We start from the raw sequence: 25870 nt of genomic DNA, 5'->3' as shown, positions 1-25870 counted from the left end.
TTATGCAAAACACGTAAATCTGGATATATTCTAAAATCTCAAAAACGATCTCTCTTATTTATAACTGAAAACCTTTTGTATTAATAATGGATCAAAGACCAGCGAGGAATTGTTGTTTATGATAAATGTACATTGAATCTACATTCCCTTGCAAAAGAGACCACTTAGTCACATTGGCATCACAAACGTAGTTCATTGGGATTTTATGTGGCTGACCAACACAAACTAGTATACATTTAGGATGTGAAAAAAGAAGAATTTTTTGTAATTACAGATGCAAGTCTTTTGGAATAAGTTCCTACCAACTTTGAAAATCTAGAAAATCTAGAAAATTAATCTTATCTATGGAGTTTTGTCAATTCCTCTCTACAAAATAGCTCAAACTCAGTCAGATTGGATGTAGAGTGTCTGTGAGCATGAGTTTTTTAATCTTCCCAAAGTTTATCTGCAGGATCAAGCTCTGAACTTGGTCTGGGCAAATATAACACATTAATACGCTTTGATTTGTAATTGGCACCATCCACCTTTGCATCAACTTTGATCAGTTTTCATGTGATGAATGAAAAAACAGGAATCCCTCAGCATGATGCTGCCCCCACCATGTTTTACAGTGCTGAAGGCACTTTCATTGTGATTTTCAGTGTTTTTTTTCTGTCACACAATGTTTTACATTTAGACCAGAAAGTTAAATTAGATCAACACACCATCATCCAGATGTTTGCTGTGTCCCCTACATAACTTGCAGCAAACTGCAAAGATAATTTCTAGTGTCTTATTTTCATCCGTGGCTTTATTCTAACCAGACAAGATTTGAGGAATATAGTCGTTCTCTCAACAGATTCTCCCATCTGAGCTAATGATCTCTGCAACTCCTCAAGAGTTATCACTTTTTGCTAGTTCCACTTCCACAGTCGGCAATTGAAACTCATCTTTTTAATCTGACCTATATTTGACTTGTTTTTGCATTTCTGTTTTTAAATGTTATTTAGTTGCCTTTGTATTGGTTTTCAGTCAGTCAGTCATTTTCTACCGCTTATTCCATAGTGGGTCACGGGGGAGCTGGTGCCTATCTCCAGCAGTCTATAGGCGAGAGGCGGGGTACACCCTGGACAGGTCGCCAGTCCATCGCAGGGCAACACACATACAACCATGCACACACTAATTCATACTGTATTGGTTTTCATTTATATATTTTATTTGTCTATTTCCTTTTCACTTTTTATCAATTTTGTTTTATATATATGTTTCATTCTATCCATTTTTATCTATCTTGCACTTTATTGTATGTCTGTAAAGCACTATAGGTAGAGCTTGAGAAGCACTAAATGAACAAAAAATCAGTTGTTAATTGGGTCACACTGTTTACATTTTGATGGAGATTGATTTAACAGTTCTCCGTGACATTTTGAAACGCTCATTTTATAATCGAGCACTTTTTTAAACTTCGCCCATGACCATTCTGCTGTTTGTTCACTAATGTCGCTTTCAATGTCCTCCAAGCCAATGAGGCCTTCACAGAACAGTTGGATTCATACTGAGATTAGTCACAATCAGGGTGGCCATTTGTCATTAACAAGGTAATTTCTTAAGTCAAATGGTATCTGGGTAAAGGGGAGTGAATGCAAACATAATAAAAAACTGAAAAGGATTTTTTAACAGAAATTGTTTTTGACAAACATGTAAACGTTTCCTGTCCCTTCTTAATTATGGGTTTGTGTTGGTCTATCACATAAAACCTAAATAAAATACATTTAAGTTTCAGATTGTGATGTGACTTTTTAGATAATTCAAGGGATATGAATACTTTTGCAGGGCAATGTTTATAATATAAAGTGCAATATCATGTCATCTGTTTCTACTCTTTATAATTCTCTTATTGTTGAAAGAGTTGTAATCTTTTTGAACCAACCTTTGCACTGTAAGCTGTAAAGAATAACAGCAAACATATTTAAAGACTCAGAACGGGGAACCACGTTTTTATAACAGTGAAAAAAACATGTTTACATTTTTGTAAATTATATCAATATTTTAAAGTAGACAAATCCATTAGTTTGTCATTGTATGAGTTGTTACCATTCAAAACATAAAATAAACACTTTTTAAATAATGTACCAATATGTGTTAAACTTAAATACTATCTAAATTGAACAGAAATGAGCAGATAATCAAACTTTTACTTATTTCCAGAGGTGTGTCAGGTTTCCTCCTATTACACAATGGAGTGTGTGTAAAAATATAAGGCTAATGTATGTGAATTACACTATAACAAATTCCAGACATTTGTGTCTCCAAAATAAACCTTTTTAGTACAGGCAAAATTTAGGGCATTTGCTGTTAAAATCATGTTCAACATTTAAATTTCTATTTTATTTTTTTAACTGATGTTCAAGTATTTCTTTTTCCACCAAAGGAAAAGCAACGCAGTGTGTTAAGTTTCAGATCAAATAACTAAACCTCATTTGTAACACTATCTAAACAAAACATATCCTTCCTCTTAAGACCCTGTCTTTTATCTAAACATGAAATATTGATCATTTTGTTTTTTTCACATCCATCAGATTTTACTGGGGTAATTGTAGTCCTAATTTAACATCTGACACTTTGCAATCAAGACAGTGAAGTACATTCATCTTTTCTGATGCATCTTTATTATCGCTCTACACATTTTAAAGATACAAAGCTTGAGAGAAGCCAAATATCTCACTTAAAATTGTAATTTACATTTAATAAGATCTGTTACCCCATTTGGGTTACATACAGGGGTTGGACAATGAAACTGAAACACCTGGTTTTAGACCACAATAATTTATTAGTATGGTGTAGGACCTCCTATTGCGGCCAATACAGCGTCAATTTGTCTTGGGAATGACATATACAAGTCCTGTACAGTGGTCAGAGGGATTTTAAGCCATTCTTCTTGCAGGATAGTGGCCAGGTCACTACGTGATACTGGTGGAGGAAAACGTTTCATGACTCGTTCCTCCAAAACACCCCAAAGTGGCTCAATAATATTTAGATCTGGTGACTGTGCAGGCCATGGGAGATGTTCAACTTCACTTTCATGTTCATCAAACCAATCTTTCACCAGTCTTGCTGTGTGTATTGGTGCATTGTCATCCTGATACACGGCACCGCCTTCAGGATACAATGTTTGAACCATTGGATGCACATGGTCCTCAAGAATGGTACGGTAGTCCTTGGCAGTGACGCGCCCATCTAGCACAAGTATTGGGCCAAGGGAATGCCATGATATGGCAGCCCAAACCATCACTGATCCACCCCCATGCTTCACTCTGGGCATGCAACAGTCTGGGTGGTACGCTTCTTTGGGGCTTCTACACACCGTAACTCTCCCGGATGTGGGGAAAACAGTAAAGGTGGACTCATAAGAGAACAATACATGTTTCACATTGTCCACAGCCCAAGATTTGCGCTCCTTGCACCATTGAAACCGATGTTTGGCATTGGCATGAGTGACCAAAGGTTTGGCTATAGCAGCCCGGCCGTGTATATTGACCCTGTGGAGCTCCCGACGGACAGTTCTGGTGGAAACAGGAGAGTTGAGGTGCACATTTAATTCTGCCGTGATTTGGGCAGCCGTGGTTTTATGTTTTTTGGATACAATCTGGGTTAGCACCCGAACATCCCTTTCAGACAGCTTCCTCTTGCGTCCACAGTTAATCCTGTTGGATGTGGTTCGTCCTTCTTGGTGGTATGCTGACATTACCCTGGATACCGTGGCTCTTGATACATCACAAAGACTTGCTGTCTTGGTCACAGATGCGCCAGCAAGACGTGCACCAACAATTTGTCCTCTTTTGAACTCTGGTATGTCACCCATAATGTTGTGTGCATTTCAATATTTTGAACAAAACTGTGCTCTTACCCTGCTAATTGAACCTTCACACTCTGCTCTTACTGGTGCAATGTGCAATCAATGAAGACTGGCTACCAGGCTGGTCCAATTTAGCCATGAAACCTCCCACACTAAAATGACAGGTGTTTCAGTTTCATTGTCAAACCCTTGTAAGTGTTCAAGATTTTATTAATTATTGTACTGTGCTGACTAGTGTATATAAATTCAAGTCAACATTCATGGATTTAACTCACAAATTAAAACACACTTCAAAATACCAAAAAACATTTTGGAAAACCAATCTCTTCTCTTCTTTTTTTTTCACCTCAAACCACGATGTCAGAACTCAACAAAATACAATCAAGACGTTGAACACACTTGTTTATTAACACCAAGAACAACAAGAAGCTACATCACCAAATGTGAAGTTTCATCACTAAATATTCATGGAATCATTTACAAACTCAAAAGGCTAATGAACAGGGTGGATTAAGCTACAAACTAAAATGCATACTCTGACAAAGCTAATTTATAACAGCAGCAAGCTAAAACAACTTGTAAAAGTTTTTCCGAAACAGCTTACAAATTGAGTCCATTTAAGCTCTGCGAAGTGGAAAACGTTTGAAAATTCTAAAAGGATTAAAGAATAATAAAAACAGGCTCTGGTTTTACACACACCATTTTGTGAATCCTTTAGTCAGTTAAATTCAGGTGGCATTCGGACGTCAGCGGTTCGTGTGGTGTAGGCTTTGGCTGTCCGATCAGGATGCGATGAATCCTCCTGCGGTGGTTCTTCAGTGATTTGAGGCTCCTGTACGTACCCTGACACACGTCGCAGCGGAACGAGTCAGACTGCTTGTGAGTGAGCAGGTGTTTCTGCAGACTGTCCATGGTGCCAAACCATCGAAGACAGATTGGGCAACGCACGGGCTTGATGGCAGGTTTGCACGCTCCGTTCCTCTGGTGGAACATGAGGCTGATGCTGTTGGGGAAATCAGAGTTGCAGTGTGAACAGTGGAAGGTTTTGGGTGGATTTGTGGGGGGGTTTGTGGCCCTAACACCTTTGCAGCGATTCCAGGATATGTGCCTACGAAGGGAACAGCGGGTGGCAAAACTATTCCCACACCGGGTGCATACGATACGCTGCCCCTTTTTTACCGAGAGCGGGTGTAGGTGCTGGGAGGGCTCTGGGTGTGGCGGTTTCTGCAGAGGTGGAAGCATGGACTTAGCGGGCTGTGGCAGTCGAAGTAAAACAGGTTGTGATCGCTGTGGTTGCACTCCCTTCACCAGCTGGTGCTGAGGATGCATATGGATCTGCAGGTGAACTTCATAGTCAGCCCAGGAATTCACGGTCTCTCCACAGGTCGGACATGTGTACGATTCCTGTGCATGCTTCTGTAGATGCTCCAGAAGAAGCCTTGGGGATGTAAATCCGACCCCACACTCGCATGTGACCCTCCTTGGGAGCACAGATGGCAGTGACATGATGCCCCAGTTCCCGGCACTGTCCTCCCCCTGGATTTGACCATCAGTGCGCGCATTGCCTTGCAAACTCTGCTGTACGATCCCTCCACCCACACCAGACATTGTTCGCTTCAGCTGACATCTCTTCCTGTGAGTCATCATGTTGTCCTTGCGATTGAAAGCCCTCCCGCAGACAAAGCAGGTAAACATGGGTTTCACATAACCGGCGTTTAGAGTCGTGGCACTTTGAGCCTGAGTCTGAGCTACAGTCTCAAACCCAGGTGGCCTGATCCCACATAGTCGCAGGTGACGCCTCAAAGTTGAGGCCTTACTGTAGGTTTTGTGACACCTGTTACAAGGGTAACGCTTTACACCTTCAATGAAAAAAAAAGGCAGACTATGGGGGGCCATCTCTGCGTGTTCGACAATTCCAGACTGCGTCAGCTGACTGTCGTCTTCAGGTTTGTCGGTGGAACTGAGCACCTGCATTTCATCATCTAAGGGCATTGTCCACTGCCCCTCATTGCCGTTTTCCCCCTTAAGCTCTTCTATTTTCCAGCTTTCATCCGCTTCCTCAGGGGAAGCTACTGAGGGATCCTGAAGCGAATCGATCATGGAGGTTTTTAAGGTAAATGGAGGAAATCTTTTTGCAGGAGGAGTCCAAGCCAACGGTGAAACTGTGGACAGCCCTGAATCCGAAGAAGTTCCCTCCACCTTGATGTGAGCCTTTACTTCAGTTCCTACGGCGACACTCTTAAACTCTCCATTTGCATCTTCAACTCTTTCAGTTTTGGCACCAAGGTTAGACTTCATTGCAAACATTCTCTGAAATGAGGGACCGATGTGCCTCGGGACACCCGACGCTGGACCATGACAACGGTGTGTTTTGAGGTTCCACCTTCGTGCATAGCTGTTTTTGCACACTGGACAGAAGAAAACCTTTTTGGCATTGTTCAGACTATGAAATGGCACTATTTTGGGGGCGAAGGGTGACTTGTTTGGAAGACGCTTTGCTGGCCGGAGACAGTTTTTGCTTATCTGAGGACAGACGTGATTGTCAGAAAAAGGCAGCCGCCCAATAATGAGCTGTTTGCAGCGGCGGCAACATTTAATCCTTTCCTTTTTGTGCAAAAAATGATGCTCTGTCAATCTGTCCAAGTTATGAAAAACTTTACGACAGCGGCCACATTGATATCTTCCATAAAGGCCCTTGCAAGTCGGATCCATGAGCTTTTGACGGGTCTCCAGAACCACAACAGGAGAAAGAGTCTTAGTAAGAGAGACGACCCGCTTCTTACTTGATTCCAGAATTCTGCTGATGGGTGGAGCTTTTGTTTTTATTCCAGGTTTAGCAAGCAATCGCCTCAACTGGACAATGGAGAGGTCGTTGCCTGGAGACATATCAGCTTTAGTAACTGGAGTTATTTCAACAGGAATGTCTTCTTGCTTGGGAACGACTTTGTTTTCGCTTTCATTCTCAGACACAGGAGGTGGCAAACAGTTCTGGTACGCAGATGCCAACAGCTTCATGAGGATGTTGTTTTTTTGCACATTTTCCACCCGTTCAGAGTGGGGGACAGAATCGATGTTGTCCTCCAAATCCATGTCTTCTTCGCTCTCTGGCAAGGGCTCTGCTGTGGTAGACACGGCCTCAATTGGTTTCACACTGACATCTTGAGGGGGTGTGCGTTGGCCATGAGGAGGGGTTGCCATGGCAACGTCGTCTTCCAAGGCCATATCTCTTGAAAGCGCATTTGATGTGGGTACCTCAGAGCCAGAGGACTTGGAGGTGGAGGGGGAGCTGAGGTCTAAACCGGTCTGAATAACAGGGGCGAATAATGTCTGCTGGGTTGGAAAAAAATTATCACTCCCTGTTTCACCAGACAGGGCAATATTGTCAACCACAGGCTGCTGTAGCTGACAGACATGTGAACGTTTATGTTCCAGCATGAGATGGAAGTCCAGAAATTCATCCCCACAATCACAAATGTAAAAAGAAGATGCAGGGCTCTCAGGCAGACGAGCTGGAGAAGCAGACTTTTCAGCAGCTGAGACTTCATTCGCAAACTGGGTTTCCTGCAGGCTGTTGTTAGGCCTTGTTGGAGGAGTAGAGTTCTTTGAGTCGGTATTCGCATGAGTAGCCTGATGTACAAGCAGGGAGGCTAATCCAGTGAAGGTTTCTGAACACGCCACACAGCGATACACTTTAGGCGCTGAAGCATTTCCCTGTAACCCCAGCATTGCGGCTATGAAGCGTCACAACGCCAAGACGGGTCTTCTGGTCAAGCCCTGCGGATTCCTGTAAGTCAGACACAAACACACACCAATTAATGTTACCAACACAGAATGAAAATATTTTTATTGCTAGCCCTAAAATGACCATTACTTCATTCATGTTGATTCAATAACTGAGCTGTTCCATGAATTTTTGAAAGAAATATCCCATACAGTTCACAAAGAAGAAACTAATGATTAGAATTTGCAAATTTCTTAGAAACAGTGCAAGAGGTGGATTTTTAGTTAAGTTGCACCTGCTTGTTAAAATCCCCACCGAGCATCTTCCAAACAACCCTCATATTAACAGAAAACGTAGGTCAGTTTAGGGCAATGTTTTTAACAGCCTATTAACCTAATTTAGTTTTAAATCGAATTTTTATTTAAAATAATAATACAAACAGAATATTATCATTTAATTTTATAATAATAATATTATCATTATAAACCAGTGAGCGTCTAATCCTTACCACTTAAATATAAGTTACTATGCTATCTCTGCTTTGACAGACCATTTGGGCACACTGGCTGCATTTTTTTTCAACACCTGACCTCACAGGGGACCTGAGGCACAAGATGGATTCCAGCATAAAGAGACAGCTGTGCCAGCTTGTTGTCAGTATATGCATCAGATTTTCTTTTAACAGAAAGGGGACTTTGCAGCAGCAGATTCTAGCCACATTTCCACTATGATGAACAGGTTAATTTTAATTTTATTCATGTAGCAGACAATAAAAGAAATTAAAGCAAACCAAACCAGCAATATTGTATTCCTGCCTTAAAGCAGAGCGTCATGTTATGCTGAGCAATGCTGAGTTGCTGAATAAAATAAATGATGTCCATGCTGCAATAAAAGACAATGTCATTAAATAAAACAACAAAATCTGAATAACTTTGCATGGTTTTAGTAAAACTCAGGAATTATTAAATACATTTCCATAAAAAAAGTAAAACAATATTGAAAGGCAAGAGTGGTTTTGGCTCAACTGATATGTTAAAGATGGCCGACAGTGAATCCGTCACACTGGGCGACCTCTAGGAACTGATTCGTGAAAGACACAAACAGCCTTTAGTCCTTTATAGATGTTTAGTCGTTGGTTCATCTGCCTGTTTAGGAAACATGTTTGTAACCTGAAATTAAAGTAAACCTTAGGGAAGATTTTTACCTCCAGGTGTATGATAACCAGAATTTAACTGCTACATTTTAAATAAGAGAGGGGAATATGACTAAAATAAAAATGACAATCAGAATGTGATTTTAATCATTAAATCAAAACATAAAATCGAAGCTCTTAAACAAAATAATAAAAAGAGCACGGACTCTTCTAGACATCTGAGGCTGTGCTTTGGTATCTGGCACCAAGACACTGGCAGCAGATCCTCTTAGTCCTGTAAATAGCATTGCTGGGCCTGAATTAGCTGAACCTGTCCTACAGACGCTCGACTGGATCAGCATCTCTGGATCCTGAAGCAAAGTCTGAACATTAAATTAGCTGTCATGCTCCTCAAACCGTTTGCTTTGTAGCAGGGCGCATTGTCCTGCTGAAACGCTTCACAATAGCTGCAGTTTTGGAGATGTTCTGATCCAGTCATTCAAATCCATTAGCTTGTGTTTCTTTCTGCCTCCAACACTGATGACAAATCCTCACTTTCTTCCTAATATATTCCATCCGCTAACAGATGATACAATGAAGACATATGCAATGGTCATAATGTTATGCATGATCAATGTATATTTTGCATTTTTTGTCAAAGATTTATAATGAGTATCATGTTCAAATATGAACCTCAGCAGAGCTATGAGGCCGTTCATTTAGGACAATAATAAATACAAGCAGACATGACCTTCTGACACATGACTGTACTACCAAATTCAGCACAAACCAACATATTAAATGCACCAATGATTAAACCATGGTGGGACTCCTCAGGATGAGGACGAAACACCTTGAAAAGCAGAGGTGAGGCAATTTTTGAGCTGGTGTAGGGAGCAACAATTATGTCCCTTAATGGCAGCTGTAGAAAAACAGGTTAATATCTCTCTTGAACATCAGCAGCACTAAACTTGTGGGAGTCCACATTATTGAGAATGTCTCCCGGTGAAGAAAGCTCTGCAGCGAAAAACACTTCCTTAGGAGGCTGAGGCAGGAGAAAATTCCCCTCCTCCATCATCACCACGGCAGCCTTGGGAGCTGCTTTCCATCTTGGCACAAAGCTGACAAGAAGACTGAAATGGTCGGTAAGGGTGGCTTAGAGAGTCATCAGAGTCTCACTCCCTACGATGGAGACCATTTTCAAGGAGAGACACGAGATCCAAGCCTACTGCATCGTTATGGACCAGCCGGACTACCACCAGGCGCGGGTTAATCGCCTACCATCTGGGAGGAGATAACGCTCGACTAAATCGAGACCAGCCAGGATGTGAAGAAAGCTTTATGAGACCTACAATAAATCTGCTAAAATATCTGCAACATTTAAATAATAAAGCAAACCCATTTTATATCTATATAAAACATCTTCCATTCTATATATTTACAAAGTTAGAACTGCTTTATTTTTACGGCATTTTTATTACCGATTTATTCATTCATTTATTCTGAAAGCCCTTCCTGTTGTCTTGGCATTGTATTATTCTATTATTTCATCTTCGTTACATTTCATTTTCCTCTCGCTCTGCCTGAAATCAATAACTAATACTATTTAGTTATTTAAAACAAAAATCTAGCTCCATCTAAGGTTCTTAAGTATTAATTAGTTTCTTTACTAATACTCAAGAAATCTGATGATGTCTTAATATATTTGTGCACTAAAATTCTCTAGGATTATTTTCTTTGTTTGACTTATTTAGCTGCTTTACTGCACATAGTCTGACAGTGTCTGAAGAATCAGGTCTGGACATTAACCATAGTTTTCCAGTCCCACAAAACCACATAGGACTGTCAGATCGGTAATCATTGCTGGAAAGGATGGCTGATTTGGGGATATAAGAGGCAGCATGAAGCAGAAATCATGATTTCCTTCATGCATTAAAGAGAAGGCAGGTAAGAAATGAGATAAAACACAGATAAAGAAAATAAATGTTCTCTGTTTAAAGTAATTTACAACCCTAGCAACATATAATCACTACTCCTGGATGTAATCAGTAGGGTGCTTGGTTGGTTGTTTTTCTGTGTAGCAATAAATAAATAAATCAAATAAAAAAACAGAAATATATTTCAAATAAAAAAAAACAAAATTTTTCTGGCACATCTTTCTGCAGATCAAAGAGGAAAACCCTGAAACGCACGTAATTTCTAAACTTCTAAAACAAAAACCTGCGCAAGGTTTTGAGTCTGCTGGTAAAACAGTGAGAACTTGCAATGCAAGTTAACACAGTGGTGGCTTTGAATTAGGGCTGCAACTAAAGATTATTTTGCTTAATTAATCTGTTGAATATTTCTTCGATTAACTGATTAATATTCAGAGAGCAAGAGCTGCTTAATAAGTGAACTTTTACAGAATTTGAACCAGGTGAAGCTAAAGTTATGCCATTGGAGGAGTTCTGGATAAAGCATATTTACCGTTTGTCAACATAAATGCAAAATGTATATTTTATTGTAGTTTTGGCTTAATTACTTCTTTTAGTTGGTTGTTCTTTCAGCAAATGCCATATTTTACATTCTTTTTACTCCAGTTAACGATTATTCGATTACTAAATTAGTTGACAATTGTTTCAATCATTGATTAATCACGATAAATTTTTTTCAGACCTATTTTGAATCCAACAGAAAATGAAGTAATCACAAGATTACTCCAGCCTTTATCCTGTTTTTCATTCAAATCAGAACAGGGTAAAGTCACAAGCTCCAACACTGAAAATTATTATTTTTTCATTACATGCAACAAAACTGAAGACTCCTACGTTTTTGGTCAGCAAACACATCAAGCAACTATGGAAGCAAATTGTTACCATATTTCAAACGAAAAAGCATTTTCAGAAATGCTTTTTCATTTTAAGAATGTGGCTGCATTGTTTGACTCATAAATAAAATTAGTTATCAATAATCCTATTTGCATTTTAATTTTCTTCTTCAAGACTGCTCATTCCTTCACTTAATTAAAATGAAAAAGACATTTGAGATTTATTTTTCAAAATGTACCCCAGCAAATAGATACCAAAATTCAATTTGAAAATGAAAAAGCATTTTCAGAAATGCTTTTTCATTTTAAGAATGCGGCTGCGTTATTTGACCCATAAATAAAATTAGTAATCAATCATCCTATTTGCATTTGCATTTTCTTCTTCATGACAGCACATTTTATGCCATAATCAAAAAGAAAACAAAGCAGACATTGCTTTTTTGTTTTCGTGGTCTGCCCGCAAAGTACTGCCCAGAACTCGAAAACGAAAAAGCATTCCGAGCTGCGGGCGCAGAAGAGTGACATCAGCAGCCGCTCTTCCTCAGTTCCCTGCTGACCGAGCTACCCATCTTGTTCGGTAGGGGGCGCTGTGCACGTCTGCATTGCATTACATTGCAAACGTGCCGAGAAATTGATTGAATTGCAGCAGGGCCGAGCTCAATTTGTGGCAGTGGCAGGCAGAACTGGTAGTTCTGGTGGCATCCTCATGGCCTGGGACATCTAGCGTGTTTTTAAGCATTTATTTATATTTTTCTGTGAGTGACGATTCAGAATAGCCGCTCGTGCTCTATAATAAACCGGCTGTTTGTGCAATAAATCGTCATCCTTTCAACACGTCACACATACACATAGTGCTATTTATTTTCCATGTCAAGTAAATACAATCACCTTATGTTATGGGTCTAAAGCTGTTTATTAAATAATAATCAATAATGAAATCATTATTTAAAGGTAACAGGCTATAACAATAATGACAACCCATTTGCGGATAATCAGCATCAGCTTCCACAAAAACAGCGGCAACCACATTGGCAAGCTTTTACGGCCGGTCTGGCACCTTCTTGCACCGTGCGGCAGGCTGTGGCAGTTCCGCCACAGCCTGCCACCGGAACTACCAGTTCTGCCTGCCACTGCCACAAATTGAGCTCGGCCCTGCTGCAATTCAATCAATTTCTCGGCACGTTTGCAATGTAATGCACTGCAGACGTGCACAGCGCCCCCTACCGAACAAGATGGGTAGCTCGGTCAGCAGGGAACTGAGGAAGAGCGGCTGCTGATGTCACTCTTCTGCGCCCGCAGCTCGGAATGCTTTTTCGTTTTCGAGTTCTGGGCAGTACTTTGCGGGCAGACCATGAAAATGAAAAAGCAATGTCTGCTTTGTTTTCTTTTTGATTATGGCATAAAATGTGCTGTCATGAAGAAGAAAATGCAAATGCAAATAGGATGATTGATTACTAATTTTATTTATGGGTCAAATAACGCAGCCGCATTCTTAAAATGAAAAAGCATTTCTGAAAATGCTTTTTCATTTGAAATATGGTAACGATTTGCTTCCATAAGCAACAGCTTATTCTCTCATACATTTTGTTTTGCATTGCGCAACCATGGACAGTGTGCGGCGGTGATTAATGTGTTGCTTAACTTTAATGAAAGAAATGACCAGTCGGATTACTTCATGCAAAGGAGGATGCACGACCAACATGACTAAACACCTCTGGGTTCATGGTGTAGAAGTAACAAAGTGCCATTTCATTGCCGCACTGCACCGGCCAACATTACCTCGTATTTTATTTCTGGACAAACGACCTGAAATAGCTGTATAAAAAAATTTATATTCACGTCTATAAAAAAAGAAATGTTTATAGAATCAAAATTATAGCTAACCAGAAAGAACCCTGGTTTAAGACTGATTGTCCTTTAAAACTAAATCAAAACTTTTTCTTCCTTCAAAAGGCTTTTTGCCTTTAAATGATTTTTTTCTCTCAACTGACAAATAATAGAAGATGATGAGCAGCTTTAGACTTATACAATGAATAATTTCCTTCCATTATTATAAGCAGGAAATGTTTAAATAATTACTTTCAATTTAGGTTTTTTACCAACTTGCATCAGGCCAGAGTTGTTGCTTTACAACTGCATGATTCAGTTAAATCACCTACAAAACACGCCTTAGCAAACCTATTTTGTTTTTATTTTTATCTTTAGGTAAACTCAGACATCTATAGCATGAACAGAGAGTAAATATTTTTAGTAAAATAAACATTATTAGAATAACCCCTAAATGGACAATCGTCAGTCAGCAAAGTACAGGGAATTAATACCTTGACTGTTTAATCATACTAACTTTTTCATTTATTTTTTATGTACCAGGAAAAGTGAAAGTGTTTTGTTTGATCATTAGTGGGCACCATATTAAAATATTTTTCTTGCTATGATTTTAAAGTCAAACATTTACAAGGAACTGTAAGGAAAACTGCAGTGAGACAGTTTATAAAATACCTACATTATAGGTTAAAGGTCAAAGAATTTCAAGAGACAAAACTTATATATTTTACATTGTGGTACTTGCGGTTATTCACCACATATACTAAATGCTTTATATTGGACTTTCAGCCGTCACAAACAAATAACAGGTAGTGGAAAATGACAGAGCGACATACAGAGGTCAAGCTACAGTTAGTTGGGTAAACACACTCCGACCGCCCGCTGAGCCGGCAGCTACTGTGGCCTGTCAGCGGAGCTATGCTGATCCGAAGACTCCCGAGCACTTTTCAAAGTAGGCTCATTATGATGGACTGACTGCATGGATGAAGTTCTGAGGTCTACTGTCTCACCTAAAAACATCTTAAAACTGCTTTTTGGGACAAATTAATAGCGGTATAAAACATTTCTGCACTCACCTTCTCCATTTGGCTGGTGGTGCAATGCATTGTGGGATACCTAGCTTATCAGAAAAATCCATCATCAATAAAAAGGGGCGGAGCAAGAACACACCTGGGCTCCTAGCATACTTGCTTTGATGCGTACTGAGGATCGGAACCATACTTGTGCCACCGTCGATGACGTTCACAAGTACGCGAACACACAAGTACTCAAAGAAGTACACAAGTACAGACAAGTACGCATATTAACAAAGTTCCGTGCCTCCTAAAAGAATCGGAATCAAAACAAGTAATCGGAATTGTTCAAATTCAAACGATGCCCAACCCTATTTGCCCATGTCTGTTACATTAAATTACTGAATTAAAAAACATTTACACAAACAGGTCTGTATGCGTTTCACCCCTCAGAGAGAAATCGGCAGGTTGGGCCTCAAAGAAAGATGGAAATCAGTGTCATCTGATGTCTCCTCCCAGACCTGGACTAAAGCATCCACCAACTCCTGGACAGTCTGTGGTGCAACGTGACGTTGGTGGATGGAACAAGACATGATGTCCCAGATGTGCTCAATCGGATTCAAGTGTGCGGAATGGGCGGGCCAGTCCATAGCTTCAATGTCTTCATCTTGCAGGAACTGCTGACACACTCCAGCCACATGAGGTCTAGCATTGTCCTGCATTAGGAGGAACCCAGGGCCAACAACACCAGCATATGGTCTCACAAGGGGTCTGAGGATCTCATCTCGGTACCTAATGGCAGTCAGGCTACCTCTGGTGAGCACATGGAGGGCCATGTGGCCCTCCAAAGAAATGCCACCCCACACCATTACTGACCCACTTCCAAACCGGTCATGCTGGATAATGTTGATTGCTCTCCACGGTGTCTCCAGACTGTCACGTCTGTCACATGTGCTCAGTGTGAACCTGCTTTCATCTGTGAAGAGCACAGGGCGCCAGTGGCGAATTTGCCAATCCTGGTGTTCTCTGGTAAATGCCAAGCGTCCTGCACGGGGACGGGCTGTGAGCACAACCCCCATTTGTGGACGTCGGGCCCTCATACCATCCTCATGGAGTCGGTTTCTAATCATTTGTGCAGACACATGCACATTTGTGGCCTGCTGGAGGTCATTTTGCAGGGCTCTGGCAGTGCTCCTCCTGTTCCTCCTTGCACAAAGGTGGAGGTAGCAGTCCTGCTGCTGGGTTGTTGCCCTCCTACGGTTTCCTCCATGTCTCCTGGTGTACTGGCCTGTCTCCTGGTAGCGCCTCCAGGCTTTGGACACTACGCTGACAGACACAGCAGACCTTCTTGCCACAGCTCGCAATGATGTGTCATCCTGGATGAGCTGCACTACCTGAGCCACTTGTGTGGATTGTAGAGTCCGTCTCATGCTACCACGAGTGTGAAAGCACCACCAACATTCAAAAGTGACCAAAACATCAGCCAGAAAGTATAGGTACTGAGAAGTGGTCTGTGGTCCCCACCTGCAGAACCACTCCTTTATTGAGTGTGTCTTGCTAATCACCAAAGATTTCCTCCTGTTGTCTTTTCCATTTACACAACAGCATGTGAAATTGATTGTCAATCAGTGTTGCTTCCTACGTGGACAGTTTGATTTCACAGAAGTTTGATTTACTTGGAGTTTTACCGTGTTGTTTAAGTGTTCCCTTTATTTTTTTGACCAGTGTATAAAATATGTCTGGCAAAGCCACATCTTTAGCCAGTGGTCAGTCAACTTCTATATGAGAATGTTGGAACCTAATAAAGAACATTGTTTCATTGGTGCAATACCTTCAACAATTCAAGCTGTCAGAAAAGCCAGAGAAGGTCTAACAACATTATAGTTTTTTTTTTCTTTATGAAAAAAGATAAAAAGATATATTTTTTCACTATGTTGGCTACAAAGTAAAACTGATGACCAACAGTAGTGACATAATTTCTGCCAGGGGAAATCCAGTGGAATCTTCAGGGGATTAGAACATCACAGAACCAACTAGAAAAGTAAAACGATCCAGCTTCTATATATTGGTCTCCAACAAACTTTAACTAGAGAACATGGCTGCTGTATTTACTGTAGCTCAAATTGAGCAGTTCATGTCTTTTTCTGATGCATTTAATTTTTGCTGTTAAGATCCAACACTTATAAACGTTGTTATTCTTCATTTAACATTTTGAAGAAATCAGTAAATCTTCCTACCCAAACTTTGCTTAATTAGCTATATGTTAGAGAGAAATTTTGAATAAAAAGTTCCAAGTTTCTATCTTAGTTTGAATACATTAACCACCCACTTTAAATAACCTGAGTTAGAATAATTGCTCTAAATGCCACCTTTGTTGTTAAGCAGAAGTATTCATAACCGTTGATCCCATAACCTTGTTCAATCTTAAACCTTAATGTATTTTATGTGATAGAAAAACACAAAGTAGTGCATAGTGAAATGGAAGAAAAAGTATACTCGGTTTTCAAAAATATTTAATAAATAAAAAATCAACAGTGTAATGTGTGTGAGTATTTACAGTTTAAAAACTGCAACGCTGCAAGTCTTTTAAGGTCTCGACTAGCTTTGCACATCTGGAGACTGATTTTTTTTGCCCATTCTTTTAGGGTCACTGTCCTGCTAAAAGGTCAATTCCCATTTTAAATTCCCATTTCTTCCAGGATTGTCCTGACTTTAGCTCAATCAATTTCCTCAATAACTTTTACCAGCTTCACTGTCCCCGCTAAAAAAAAAAGAACAACCCCCACACATGACACAGCCAACACCATGCATCACCATGGAGAAAGTCTGTTCAGGGTTATGTAATCTATACTTTTTCATTCATACATACACATTGGCTGCTCATCTGATTAGTTATCCTTGTCCAGAATGACAGTTTACATAGATGGCTAAGTCTTAGTAGATTTGCAGATGTCTGTGTTTTTTAATCATGGATTGCACAGTGCTCCAAGAGATGTTCAAGGTTTGATATATTGTTGTATAACCCGAAGCCTGCTTTAAATCTCTTCACAACTTTATCCCTGACCTATCTGCTGTGTTTCTGGGTAGCATTATTGCTATTTGTTCACATTTCTGAGTCCATTCACAGAACAGCTGGATTTATACCGATCATATATATATATTTTTTTACCAATTACATGACTTCTAAAGGCAACTGGTTGCACTAGATTTTATTAAGGGGTATCAGAGTACAGGGGTTGAATACTTTCAAACCACACTTTTCAGGTTTCTTTTTTGAAAAACCATGCATCATTTCTCTCTCTTTACAATTATGTACAAATTTGTGTTAGTCTATCACATAAAATGCAAATAAAACACATTAACGTTTGTTGGTGAATTGTGACAAAAAGGTTTAGGGTAAGACACTTTGCAAGGCGCTGTAAGTAAAAGTATATTAACACATTTCTGAGCAAAACGCGCAGAAAGGTTGGTTGGAAACGTCAACCACGTAAAAATGCATTAGTTAAATTTGTTAAAATCAGCTATCCCAGCATGTAGATTTGATTAACGGTTTAGAAGTCCTGGATAATTCTGCAGGTTAACGGGTCTTGGGATCATAATGAGCAGAAACACAACAACGCACATCGACACAAACGTTGCCTAAAAAAATAAACAGTACCGAGCAGCAAGGTTAGCTCGCTAATAATGGTAAAATTGCGGATGATCGCGGTAATAGGGGTTTCCATAGGTACGTTTCAATCTACCGCTAAATGTGCTTGCTAATATTATGCTGACTAGTCCTGCTTAAGTTGAAGAGCTACTAAAATGCGCTCCGTTTATCTGCGACGATTGTTTCAGTTAGCATCTAGCCTTGACGCTAGGTTGTCCTCCAGCATCTCGGAGGGGCTGCTAGAGTGAAGGCTAACCAGGAGGAGGAGGTGGCTGACCACGTTCTTGGGAAGGCCTAAGAAGGAGGAACAACCAGCGGTTGAGAGCTTTGGGGCAGCGGGAGCGAAGCAACCGCCCGTTTGCACCCAAACATACTCACCGGCTACTCGGGAAGGAGTGTTTTCTGTCGAAAAACCACCACAAAGGCAGCGAGGAAGAGAAGCAACGAGCTCAGCAGACAGCTATCCATGCGAAGCCTGGACCCCCTGGGAAGAACCGCGACTCTGGCTGCAGGGCTCTGTGCTGAACAAATGTGATGCGGTGCCAAGAAGAAGATCACCGAACCCGGAGCTGCCGCTGCTCCTGCAGAAGGCGCGGAATGCTGCACACGGCGCCTGCGTAGTGGGCGGCGGTTGTGTCTGCCTTCGGTGGATTTGACAGGTCAAGTGAGCAGGGGCGGTTAATGCATTTTACCGCTAGGGGACAAGGAACAGACAAAAGGCACACAAAGCTCCCCCAACTGACCCCCACCGCCCCAGTCAGCTCCCCCAGTTCTAATGCTAGACCAGCGCTGATGCTAGTCAGTTCTTAAAGGCATAGGTCAAGAATTTTGAAGTGAGGTTCTATTAATGAGTTACACACAGTTTATATCCTTCCTTGTAGGTAAGACTGGTGTTTTCATTTAGTAAAAAAAAAAACAGATTAGTTGGTCCCAAATGTACCAAGATAGGAAAAGAGGACCCTTTAGAGTCTGGTTTGTACCCCAATGTTGCTGACATACTGTGAGTGGCATTTTTATTAATATTAATGTTTGCATGAACCTGCTCAAACTAGTTCTGTGCCGAGGGTTTTCGGTTAAATTGTGTCTCTGTGGTCTGCTGTGATGCTGTAAACATTATCAGCACGAAGATCGTCTGTTTTCACAGCTGAATGTAAATTCAGGCAAAAATATATATAAATAAACAACTAATTGTTACAAAGACAAATGAAATAATACAGTAACTGATACAACTTTAGACACATTCTTTAGATATTTCCTATTTCTAACTAGCAGGGTTCACTTCTTAACAATACCTATTTATAGCAGACTTTTAGATAGTTATTTATTGTGTTTTTAGTCAGATTTTTATATTTTGAATAGATGCACAACTGATGCCTATTTAATGCCGTTGTATTTTTGTATACATGACAATAAACTCTTCAGTTTAATTATAATATTTTGACTTCTTTGCTCATCATCGATCCATCCGTCCTTCCGTCTGGAGTTCCTGGTGAGAACCCACACATCCATGGGAGAATATTCAAACCCAGAACCTTCTTGGTGCAAAACAACAGTGCTAACTGCACCACCATGCAGCCCTTTGTGTATGACAATAATAGTAATAATTAATGTTTTTTTTTTTGTTGTGTCATTAAGTAACATTCACTTTGCATTCAGCCCCCTTTATTCAGATATCCCTAAATAAGATCCAGTGCCACCAGTTGCCTTCACAATTTGCCTGGCTGTTAACCCAAACTGGCAGACCAGGCAAGGATAAAATAGAATAGAAATATCCTTTATTGTACCACAGTAGGGAAATTCAAGTGTACCAGCAGCAAAGTGTAAGACAAATGGAAACATGCAGATACACACAAAGGTAAAAAAATATATATAAAAGCACAAAAATAAGAAAAAGAGACTGTGCATTAGGGATAACATAGGAAAAAAATGTGTACAGTTGTTAAAAATAGCAAATTCAGATTTAAATAAAAGTGCAACTGTGTAGGGTGATTTAAAAAATGCGCATGTATTTTTGTGCATAAAAAAACGGGACTATTTACAAGAAATGAAAAACTGTACAAAAACACAAAGGATGTAAACACTTGAGTTTGTTGGGAAGCAGTGATGGATATAACGCCTAACAGCTGCCGGGAGAAGGGATCTACGATGATTCTCTTTTGGCACCTAGATGGAGCAGTCTGTCATTGAAGGAGCCCTGCAGTTTATGATCTCCAATGAATCCCCAATGATTATGCATATATATATATATATATATATATATATATATATATGGCCAAAGGTTAATACTTTAGTCATCACAGCAAAGGGCAGCTACTTTAAGAAATCTAAAATATAAAGCATATTTAAAGTAATTTTTTTGTCTGCCACATAATCCCATATGTGTTGATTCATAGTTTTAATGCCTTCCATGAGAATCGGTGCCCAATGTAAATTGTAATGAAAATGAAGAAAAGAACAATGTGGTGTGGCTACTCTGGCTGGATGGTGTTTATTGTGTTCAACAGAGAGACATCTTGGGGGAAAAAAATGTGCCGGCTCATTTATCAGTGCTGTGAACCACCAACTTGAAGGCACAAGTCTAAACAGTTTGTGTCCAGCATGTGTGGTGTCAACAGAGATGTTAGCTGTCCTTTTCCTGACCTTGACCTGTACAAGTCAACGATTGAGGTAGTAGTGTAGAAGATGATCAGCAGCTCCTCGGGAATGTTGTACTTCCTGAGTTGCCAAAGGAAGTACAGTCTCTCCTGGGCCTTTTTTCAAAGAGTGTCCATGATTGAGAACCACTTCAGGTCCCGAGAAAGGGTAGTTCCTAGGAGCCAGAAGTGATCATCTCCACCGCCTTTAGTGGGTTTAGGTCTAGGTGGTTTTGACCGCACCAGTGGACCAGCCTCCTGTCTGCATGCTGCCTCGTCATTGCTCTAGATCAGGCCATTGACAGTGGTGTCATCTGCTGAAGTGTATTCATTTGTGTACAGGAAGAAGAGGAGTGGGGAGAGAACATACCCTTGGGGTGCACCGGTGTTAATGGATCTTGAGCAGGAGAAGATGCTCCCCACCCTCATCTGCTGCAAGTCAGCCAGGAGATCCACTAACAGGTGGAGGCACTGTGAGCCGGGTGAGCTTCTGATGGACTATGTCTGGGTTGCTGGTGTTGTAGGCCAAGCTGAAGTGTACAAACAGAAACTGGTCTATGTCAGATGGAGTTATCTGAAGTGAAGGGGGTGGGTGATGGCTGACAGATTGGGGATATGAGGTCCTGGGAAGAAAATCAGGCAGTCGTCAAAGATAAGGGGGGGTTGCAGCAGGGGACACTGGGCTGGGGGAGGGGCGAGTTTCTGGTCAAACCAGATCATTCACCCACCTAAATCTCCTACAGCCATGAATGACCTGATTTTTTTCAGGCTCCTCTATGTGCCACTGAAGTTGTTCTGCTGTAGCTGGTCCTCCACCTTCTTCTTTCCTGATCCAATATTTCACAGTTGATCCGGGGCTTGTTATCTGAAAGACACCATACCTTCATCAGGGACATAGTATTATCCACACAGAAGTTAATGTAGTCCATCATGCAGTCTGTGATGTCAATGTCAACCACATGAGGAGCATAAACCTCTTCCCACACAGTGGAGCTAAAACAGCCCTTCAGTCTCCTCAGATCATTTTGTCACTGTACTTGTCACAAATACATACAAGAGGTTTATACACAGGATGGAGATGAACCAGGTTGTGATCTGAGTCCCTCAAGGGAGGAAGAGGTGATGAGCTGTAGCCTCCTTGTTGTGGGCATAAAATAAGCCCAGTGTTTTATTGTCTCTGGTGTAGCAGGTAACATACTGGATGAAGGTGGGGAAATTGGAGGACAGAGAGACATGATTAAAATCTCCGTAGATCAGAAAAAGTTCTTGGGGATGCTATCTTTGTAGTCTGCTGGTAACAGTGTGGATAACACCGTAGGCTGCTGCAGCACTGGCAGAGGGGGGAACACACTGTTATCGCGATAATGTGTAAACCCATGCGGTAGATGATACGACTTCGTGCTAACAGCTAGCAACTCAGTGTCCCTACTGCAGAGCATCTCCTTGATAGTTAAAGGGCCAGAGTTGTACCATTTGTCATTCACAAACAGAGCCAGACCCCCTCCTGTCTTATTACTGCTCTGATGACATTTCTGATGGTGATGGATGGGATGATGAGTCTACTTCTCTGTTTATGACACTCAACACCAGCGCTGGTCCCATGTTTCCTCCTTGCTTGGCTAGCATGGAATATCAGGTTGCTCGTTGGGATACAGCACAGCAGAGCTGCCAAGAGCTGGCAGCTGATCCCTGGTGTAAAGGACATGTTGTAAATATGAATCTGAGAATATTATTTAATATTAATATTTTAATATTAATATTTTATCAAATAATATTTCGGTCTGTTAAGGGTTGTCCTGTGAATACCAGCTCAATAAGGCGATGATATTAGGACAGAATAGAGAGGTGTGACACGAGCTCTGACATTATTGAACAGCATAAACTCTCCACACACATGGAATGAATTCACACAATTTCTTAAAATACAAGAATTTATTAACAAAAAAAAGTCAACTCAAAGTCAAACATATTTCAATCAACAAACTCTTTACTATGCTAAAACAATCCAACTAAACTACCAAGCAGAATTAAAGAATAATCAAGACTAATGGGCTATGCCCAATATAAACAAGTTGATTAAAGATGATTGTAAATCATGACCAAAAAGAGTGATGCAACATTACCATGCAATGTTTATGTTTGAGAACCAAGGATTATCTTGAGGAATCTAGAAATGAAGTTAAGTTAGTCTTGGAACTAACTTAGGCAATAATCAGCAAACGTTTAGACAACCATTCACAATGCAAGATCAGGTAAAATATTATTTTAATAAAATAATGTTTTATATAATGATCTGCCGAATAAAACCAACCTCCTGGATGACTAATTCTCAACGGTGTCTAATTAACTGCCTTTATTTATTGAAATAATATTTGAAGAAATATTATTGAGTATTTTTGGAAAAGAGCCAAATCTTTCTAGAGAAATGGGGCATTATGGTGTTTACTTAGTTATCAACTCTAGTAAATGATGTTCAGGGACGATTATTCACTAGCTTGAAAACCAACAACCTTTCTGTTGACTAGCCTTAATGCTAGCACACACGTGTTCGTACCGGCTGGCCGTTGGGCAAACAAAGAAGCTAATAGCTTAGCACCAGAATCAACACATACCTTTAAAATACCAGGTTAATAAAAGGGTTAAATTGCATAAGCGCGGACGGCGCGTTATTAGCAATGTTCTGGTTAAAACCACCCTTTAAATAAAGTTTCTTAACTTTAAAACATACAAAGAACACGAACCGGCCTGTGTGCTACAGGTAGCATGCTAGCACAAAGATAGCCAGGTTCCACAAAACAAAACTTCATAACATGAAAACGTTTAGATCATTTCATCCTAAACCTATCTGTTAATCTGCCCAAACCTAACCTCTGACCATGGTGAGTAAACGTTGTCCAAGGGCGATGAAGTTCGGATAAACGTCCACAGTCAACAAGCGGTTGGCTTTCAGCTAACCTCTGCATTCGCTCTGTGAACAATAGCGTTAGCTCCGGAAAGCTGGCGGCTCGGCCTGTCCGCTTCCCAGCTGTTCGTTACCATAACACGGTTGTGCAGGCCGTAGTAACTTCCTCCAGACTCAGCTTGTAAAAACAGCTTCTCCACCGGGGATCTCTCTGCGACAAAGTTTTGCTTCTGTGGGGCCTCGAAGAGAAAATGTAAGCAACTCTTACACCTTAATTTCCCCGTTCATGAATGAAAATACCGGATACACAGACAGTATTTAATTCTACTTAACTTTGCATATGATCGATGATCGTATGGCTTTGGATCCAGTTGAATTTATGTCTTTTTGCCAGCAAAAGACATCAGCGCGCTTTCCTCTCCTATCCGGTACCTCTGGAAGGCCGCGTGGAAAAGGAAGACTTGTGGAAAGGTGGGGGCTTATATTTGGGTAATGGCGCCACAGGAAGTCCGCAATTATCCCCTTTTCTGGCTGTGCCGGAAGAAAGTTAATGCACTTTATTTTGAAAAGTTCCAGAAAAGTATGTACCGGAGTGTTGGTGTCGAAATCCATGGCTGTATGGTCCCAACAGACACATGCTGTTAAAAAAAGGGAAAAAAGCAAAGTTGTCCACAAAACGGTCAGCTCCATAATGAGTACAGCGAGGCGGAAAAAAACAGGAGCACAAAACACGTCAGGGATCTGGGGTTGTTTGTGTTTATGAAGTGTTCTGTTCTCTCTCTGAGCTGCAGTTTCCCTGGAGGCCGAGGCTGAGCAGTGTTCTTCTGCGCACCTGCTCTTAATCAATCTAATTTGCTGAACCATAAGAGAAGCTGACTACTGATCACTTTTTGCTTGACTGTCAACCCATTTCTGAGGTCTTCTTTAACCCACAGAACACCATTTCCATGTTCAGCTCAGCTCATCTAACCATTGGTACCACCAAACTGATCTGTCCACTCCTTGATGCCCTTCAACCAAGTTACTGCAGGAAAGGAACTGGTTTCTGAGGACTGAGCCCACTGCTCAGGCCTTAACCCTGGACCCAGCTTTCCTCTGACTTTGCCCTCTGCAAAACACTAGCAAGATTCCATTCTACTATTTCACATTAACATCTTCCTCATTCTAATCCTGTAACTCCTTCACGGTGACCTACTACTGTACACCCTTCCTGAGATTGGCCAGCCAACTCTTTCAGTCCTCAATAAACCTTTTAAACAGGTATTATCTCCTAAGAGCTCGCTTGCATTTGGCCAACATTTCAAAAATACGTTTCAAAAATAAGTCAGGGGTGAGTGGGAGCAGGCTGTCTGCTCATCTGGCGCCATAAGTCCTAAAAGAGAAGAGTTCAAGAAGAGGGCAAGAAGAGAATTAATCAGAGAACCAGCCAAGAGGTCCATAGTGGCACTGGAGGAGCTGCAGAGATACACAACTCAGATAGGAGAATCCATGTAAGGAGGAATACTAACAGCTGACATAACATGATCAAGATGTGTTGGAGGTATCATGCCGTAGGGATATTTTTCTACAGAAAGGACAAGGAGGCTTGTCGGAGTTGATAAAAAGATGGATGGAGCTGAAGCCAGAACAATCCTGGAAGAAAATCTGTTGGAGGCTGCAGAGACTGGTGGGTGTTGAGCCTTTAGTAGGACAAAGACCCTAAAATAATAGACAAACATTTACATCTTTAGAAATCTGAAAACAAATCTTGTTCCTTCCATTATGTATTTCAACTATGCATTACTTTGTCTTGATCTGTTAGATAAAACCCCAAGACAATACATCACAGTTTCTAGCTGTAGTTCAACAGAGTGAAAAAAATATAAGAAGTTTGAATATGTTTGCAAGAGTGTATAGGAATATAATGGAATAACTCCAAATAACTGTTCGGGACTACTCTGTGATCATGAAAAACCTGATTCCTATCCTGAGTTCCTGAGACAGTTGTATAACTATCAGACTCCCGAGTCCACATCAAAGACCAAATCAGATACATAAAAGCAAGCTCTCCCTGTCTCTGTTCATCTCGTTACATACTGACAGGTGTACACATATACCCAATATTTCCATGGGGTTAGATGTTTTCTTAAACCTGTGTAGACATGTCTAAAAGCAAGGAAGGTTGGAAATAAAAAAATAGATAAATATTCAACAAGGATCAGATTGATACCATTAGTTTGACAATTCTGTTATATTAAAATAACCAAGATAGATTTATCAATTTTATCTGGAGAAATTGGTCTCTTGTTTACGTGAGACAACAGCATATAATCCCTACATTTCCCCATGGTCATGAGATGACTGCAGTGCAAAATC

The 25870-nt window shown here is 40.6% G+C and overlaps 1 protein-coding gene across 1 annotated transcript; it reads right to left on the bottom strand.

Moving 5' to 3' along the window:
- Positions 1–4224: 4224 nt before the first annotated feature.
- im:7147486 (zinc finger protein 865) lies at positions 4225–19356 on the bottom strand. Its single transcript, XM_047359288.1, has 2 exons — positions 18359–19356; positions 4225–7619 (listed from the first exon to the last, which is right to left on the bottom strand). The coding sequence occupies exon 2, from the start codon at positions 7559–7561 to the stop codon at positions 4550–4552; it is 3012 nt and encodes a 1003-aa protein (XP_047215244.1). The 5' UTR covers positions 7562–7619; positions 18359–19356; the 3' UTR covers positions 4225–4549.
- Between the last annotated feature and the right edge of the window lie 6514 nt (positions 19357–25870).

The sequence above is a fragment of the Girardinichthys multiradiatus genome, chromosome 3 (assembly GCF_021462225.1).
Source record: "Girardinichthys multiradiatus isolate DD_20200921_A chromosome 3, DD_fGirMul_XY1, whole genome shotgun sequence".
Classification (NCBI taxonomy): Eukaryota; Metazoa; Chordata; class Actinopteri; order Cyprinodontiformes; family Goodeidae; genus Girardinichthys; species Girardinichthys multiradiatus.
This window is presented reverse-complemented; position numbering and strand designations above follow the sequence as displayed.

Excerpts from the sequence above, each read along its gene's own strand:
- im:7147486 (XM_047359288.1), bottom strand. The coding sequence starts at position 7,561 with ATGCTGGGGTTACAGGGAAATGCTTCAGCGCCTAAAGTGTATCGCTGT.